Source organism: Phacochoerus africanus, chromosome 1, assembly GCF_016906955.1.
Source record: "Phacochoerus africanus isolate WHEZ1 chromosome 1, ROS_Pafr_v1, whole genome shotgun sequence".
NCBI lineage: Eukaryota > Metazoa > Chordata > Mammalia > Artiodactyla > Suidae > Phacochoerus > Phacochoerus africanus.
This window is the reverse complement of record NC_062544.1, coordinates 179,988,079-179,994,078: the sequence shown is the minus strand read 5'-3', so window position 1 is coordinate 179,994,078 and position 6,000 is coordinate 179,988,079. Positions and strand designations below refer to the sequence as shown.

At 42.4% G+C, this 6,000-nt stretch overlaps 1 protein-coding gene across 10 annotated transcripts in view; it reads right to left on the bottom strand.

Moving 5' to 3' along the window:
* Nucleotides 1-882: 882 nt before the first annotated feature.
* The window catches only part of SCHIP1 (schwannomin interacting protein 1), a 579,912-nt gene continuing 574,794 nt past the window's right edge, over nt 883-6,000 (bottom strand). For 6 of the 10 annotated variants that reach the window (XM_047785674.1, XM_047785627.1, XM_047785618.1 and 3 more), the window contains 2 exons: nt 5,438-5,531; nt 883-1,519 (listed from right to left, as the gene is read on the bottom strand). In XM_047785674.1, coding sequence (XP_047641630.1) covers nt 1,468-1,519; nt 5,438-5,531 — 146 coding nt within the window. In that variant the 3' untranslated portion in view covers nt 883-1,467. The other 4 variants (XM_047785646.1, XM_047785654.1, XM_047785610.1 and 1 more) reach the window with 1 other exon arrangement.

Sequence of the window (6,000 nt, the reverse complement as noted above, 5' to 3'; positions counted from 1 at the left end):
AGATGGCCTATTTTGCTAAAGAAGAAGGCTATAAAAATTAGCAACTCTTAATCACTGAAAATATCTAGCTGAGTATTTTTTATAAAAGGGAAAATGGAAACGGTTGGTTGAACATCTATCTTCACATTACATCATGGGCCTTATAATGAAACCAGGTGGTCTGTGGGTGGTTCTGGAATGCTGATCGCTCATCTCTGCTTTAGTGTATGGTTCTCTAATACATGTGCGTACATTTGCTCATTACACTGATTTTCTGAAACTTCCTACCTATGGAGAAATAGTCTGTAATCTACTTTAGACTTGGCATTTTTCTTCATGAGACCAACAGAAATGGTTAGAATGTGAAAATTGGCAACAACCGACCTTGAGAAAAGTGTAAATGCAGGTGTCATTGGTTCATGTGGCAAATATGGTAAATGCAGGGGCTTTATTTGGCCATACCCACAGCTTGCAGAAGGTCCTGGGCCAGGGATCAAAACTGTGCTACAGCAGCGACCTGAGCCACAGCAGTGATAGTGCTGACTCCTTAAGCATGAGGCCACCAGGAAACTCTGATAAATGCAGTGGTGATGCAGTCATCAGCTCTGACAAGACCATAGCTATTAGATAGTAAAGTACTGAAATTCCAGACTAACTCTCAGCAGAAACAGAGCAGCTGGCTCTGATGTTGCCTTCTTTGGCTAGCGTGTACACACACACACACGCACACACTCCTAGGCCCTCCACAATCTCCCAGGCAATTCACTGCCCAGCTTGTCCTCTGGAGCCCTTTGTCTTTTCACCTATACAAGCTTCCCGGTGGGGATGTCAGTTGAGAAAGAGTGAAGAGGGAAGACGTAGAGCCAGGGTGAGGCTTGCTAGTGAGCAAAAAGACATATCCTATGAAACAAAGTTTTAATTTTTATTTTACATATTTATACATAAAACTTTTAAGGAACCCTCTGAATCCAACAGAATGTTAATAGCACATCTAAAAATGAACTTCAGGTAGTCAACATTCACAAAATGTTGAAAACTGATTCAAATATACATATTACGGAGAGCTACAACTTCACTACGAGGCAGGCATGTATTTTTTGACTTGGATAGCACCGTCATTTACAGTTCTTCTTTAAAACTACAGTGAAGAATGAAAGCAGTCAATGGTAAAATACTGCTCCAACTCAAAATCTCTAAACAAATAAAAATAAAGTTAAAACTACCCTCTTTTGATTAACCATGATTTGTGATGGTGTAAGTCCTGTACAGTGTTTGTAACAGTATTTTTTTAAAATGCCTGATATTTAGTGGCACAGTACAAAAATTAAAATAAATTAAGAAGCAAAGGCCAATCACTGGACATTAAGCTTCAGACATTATCAATGACTAACACTGATGTTTGTTTCTGCGCCACCTTTAGCAACAGCACTTTTACAACCACAGAAGCAAAAGAAATTCTAGCTTGTCCTCTGGTTGGATGGCTTCTTTTCACTTTGCAGGCATTTTCTCTGCCATGTGCTTCTGCTGACTCTCGGCATGTCTGTAAAATGAATAATACAGTTTTTAGTGCTAAGAGGAAAGATCCAAACTGCTTTCCTGTTAACAGCTAAACACCCTCCAAACTGAGGTTCAGAGCTATGGTGAAATCAAGAGAATCAACAATTCAAATGGATTTGCTTTCTTCAATTCAATTTTATATTCTTTGTAGGAGTCCTTTTATTGGATTAACCTGAGACATGTAGTTATCACTATGTGTTGAAAAATGAAAGGAGAAAAGTGACTAGGATCATTTCTTCCACAAAGGTTTAACGTGCCTTTTCTCTACCAGGCACTGCTCCTGGTGCTAGGGATTTGGTGGTGAGCAGACAATGCAATCTTTGTTCTCGTGGAGCATATATTCCAACAGAAAGAAACAAAGGAACCAACAGCAAACAAGGAAATAGCAGAAAGAAAATAAGTGCTAAGCAAAAAAATCAAGACAGGTGTTGCGATAGAAAGTAACTACATAACCGCTTTACACATGCACACACAGATGCTAATATAAGTATTAACAGAGCTCCTGTTAATAATACAGTAATCCAATTTCATTCTTACAAAGGCTAATGTCTTCCTAACAAATGGCATCCTTTGGGGACAGAAAGATTTTCCACATTTGCAAACTCCTCTCTCCTGCCCCCGCACCCCCCGCCCCGCCAAATCAGTCATAAGAGCATGATCATGGCAGTGAGGCAGCAGCAAGGCAGGGTAAGGCTTCTTACGCATCAAGCCCTCTTATGGCCTGTGAGCCCAAAGTTGGGCCAACCAGCAGCTGGCCAGTGCAGGTGGAGTGGGAGGATGGCCAAGCTGCTCACATCACTCCAATGGGCATTCATTAAGCATCTTTCCAGAGAGTGGTAGGGTCTGAAGGCTGCAAAAAACAAATGTTTGGAAGGAGGATCTTAGGAAATTATAAATGTTGCAAGAGAAAAGGATCTAAGGGTGTGGTTTCCAGTTGTAATCAAAGCTCGGGGCAGTTTTTGTGTGCTGCCTAGATTGGGGTAGTCAATGACATCAAGTCTAACTCACTGGTATTATGCAGAATGTCTCATATCCTTGGTACAGGGAAGACAAACCACAAATACTTTCAGAAATAGGGAAGTGACAGCAGTGTCCTTGCCACATGCAGCAGCCCACAAATAACTGGTGCTATTCATTTAACAATAAAGGGATACAGGAAAAAGATACCAATAGCACTCTATTCCTAAAAAAAAGTATGCCTTTTAGCAGATCATCTCTTTTATGTGTGTAAAAGAACCTTGATCATTTTCATAAAGTCGTTCATGACCCTCACTTGAACAAATTCAGCTCAAGAAATATTTTGATGCCCAGGGGCGAAGATTCCATGATAGCTAATTAAACTGTAGTTCTTACAGCAGTTTTAAAATATGTATCTGCGTCTGTTGGTGTGTGTACACACACAACAAGGGGTTTTCTGAGAGAGAAGGAAGGAACAGATGGGCGATAGCTTTGGAAAATATTGAAAGTTGGGTATTATTCTGAGACGTGCATATAGGGGTGAATTTCATTAAACTTTTAAACAAAGGAGGGAATGGGGGTTTCAGTGCATAAAACTAAAAGGTTCTCATCACCTATTTATACAAAAGTCTTTATCAGGATTTATTTCACTGAGCCCCACAAGGACTCCTTTTTCTCAACAACTATTGAGGACCTATTATGTACCTGGTGGGCCCTGTCTTAGGCTCTCAGGACACAAGCAATGAAAGAAAATAGTGTCGTTTCTGCTTTCAGGGGATATACAGTCAGGTAGGGAGAGACAGCAGACAATCAATATAACACAATGATTAGGCTCCGCCTGGGATGGATGCTCTGTTGCCAGGAGCACAGAGAAGAAGGTCCTACCCATTCTGGGCAGTGGGGGTCAGGGAGCACTTCTCCAAAAAGGCAGCATCCAAACCAGTGATCCTCAAATTAGGCTGAGCACTGGAATCATTTGGAGTGCTTTAAAAACTTCTAATTCAAAGGCTTCTCCACAGAATAATTAAATCAGAATCCCTGGGAGTGAGCCCCAGGCATCAATATTTTAAAAGCTCCCCAGGTGGTTCCAATGTACAGCCAAAATTGAGAGCCACTGATTTGAACTGACTGAATGGTGGGAGATTGACAGGTGAAAGGGACAGGGCCTCCTAGAAGCCACGCTCTCAGCCTTTTGGGATCTGGATGCAAAACTCTGGGAGTGCTACCTTTAGGGACGTTTAAGTCTCCTCAGGTTCCCCATGAGCAAAATTATATTTCTGCAGCCAGGAATGGACACAGAAACTTCTCTCCACCTGCTCTAATTTAAAGGGTTCCTCCAATACCTTTAAATTCATGACTCCTCTCCTTTGAACCCAATGGTTCTGCCTGCCCTTCTCCTATGATCACACCATCTGAAGGTATAAACAAAATACACTGCAAAACTAAGCAATAGCTTAACATTTTGAGAGAAAGGAAGGAGCCTCTGAATGTTGTCTTTGCAACAAGGAATGCCAACACTGCTCTGAAGGGGCAGAGAAAGGGTCTCTGTCATCATAGGAAAGTCACAGAACTGATGAAAGAGTTTATGTGTTTTTCAGAAGATGCACGTCCCAGGTGAATATGTCACTAGTGATTTCCCATACTCTTAATCCCTATATGCAAATGTCTTAGCCTAGCAAACAGGGAGGTGTCTTACAATTGCTGGTGCAGTGCCTGAATACATCTATAGGGGGCAATAATAGTATGTGAGTGTTACCATGCAGTGTTACTGTGTACTGAGATGCAGGCAAATGTGCTAAGAAGGTATGAAAGGACCTTCTGTTTTTTGTTTGTTTCTGGTTTTTGTTAGGAGTGAAGCAATAAAACATGCAAAGCATACAAAACAGAGTACTGCCCATAGGTCTTCAAAAACAAGCCTAAATATAGTTCTACAGCATTTATTTTGCAACCCCAACTATTTTTACCAAACATTGCACTTAGAAAAATATTTTATCCAGTGTTACACATTGAGAAGAGGTCCCTGTGGTAGGTGCTGAGAGTATTTTCAGTACATATGTTTTTCAGCTTCTCTTGGATGGTTCTGGATCATATGGTTAATTCCTTATGTGACTGTGACCAGCAGTGTACTTTCTTCCCCTGGGACCCTTCCACTCTCTGAATACCATTTCTGGGATTAATAGTAATTGTGTCCTTGTGGTTTAAAGATTTCCTATAAACTGTCTCAGAAAAAGTGCCATCATAAATATGAGATCACAGGAATGCATGCCATATTTCATGTGTTTTATATACTTGTGGCGATAGGCTTTTTTTCACAAGGAAAACTATGAAGAAACCCAAGATCTTGACCAGCATTAGCTTTGTTTCCTTATCCCCTAGGGAAGGAAACATTCTTTACCTCTTTATAGAGGCGCTTGGAGTCAGGCCCAGGTAGAAACTCAAGCCCTGGAGTTTCCCCATGGTGAGAGCAATCTGGTGGCACTGGTGCTGTGGAAAGATGCCAGTGTCCCCGCCTCCTGGGCATGGCAGATGCCATCAAGAGTTGGGTCATAGAACAACAAGGGTCATTTGGTGGCACCCACCATTTTCTGGAAACATGCCAGCCTGGTACGGCTTAGGGATGACTCCCCAGGGGACAGTCCTTCAGGGTAAAGTCCTCCTAGGCCAGAACTGCTGACCTGATGTAGGTGGGGGGGCAGGGTGGATGAAGTTCTAATGCATTGACAATCCCCCAAGGGCAGAGAAAGGTTATGAAGAAGCAATGCATTTGAAGAGGAGCAGTTCGGCTGCTTCCCCTCCATCTGAACAGCTGACACCAGCTGAGATTAGGTGAGTTACTCATGAAGTAAGGGAAGAAATCCTCTACAGCTCACTCTTGCCTTAATTCTTAAACTTTAGGCCATCTGGGGCTTCTTTCCTTCTTTAGAAGTGGAAAGGCACCACTGACCTGGTCAAGTCCTCGATGTCCACCAGCATGGCGTCTTGCTCCGTGTGCAGCTCATCCCGGATGAGGAGCAGCTGGACCAACTCTTCATTCAAGCCTGGGGCAAAGAAAGGAGAGCATTTAGAGAGAGCTAAAACTGCAGCGAAATCGGGATATGAAACTATTTATGGACCAGTACATATGTACCACCGATGCACACACATATACAAACAGCTACCCAGAGTAGGAAAGAGTTTTTGCTAAAATTTAGAATCCCCACTTTAGCCTCTCACGAGCCCAGGAGAAGTCACCAATTTGAGAGTATGACTGTTTGTATAATTACAGAAGTGCTGGAAGAAAAGGAGGACGAAGTCTACCCAATTACTTTCACATCCGAGGGGGAAAAGAAATTGTTAGTTGTTAGGAAAAGGGCCTATTAGAAGAATTGGGATTTTGTTTTGAGGAACTGTGAACAAAGATGTGGGGAGCAGTGTGCCACTGTTCACCTTCAGGGTGCTCCTGCCATGCTGGGTGCTGGAGGGGCCGCATCACCTGATGGACCACGTCAGATGCCCAACTGGAGAAAA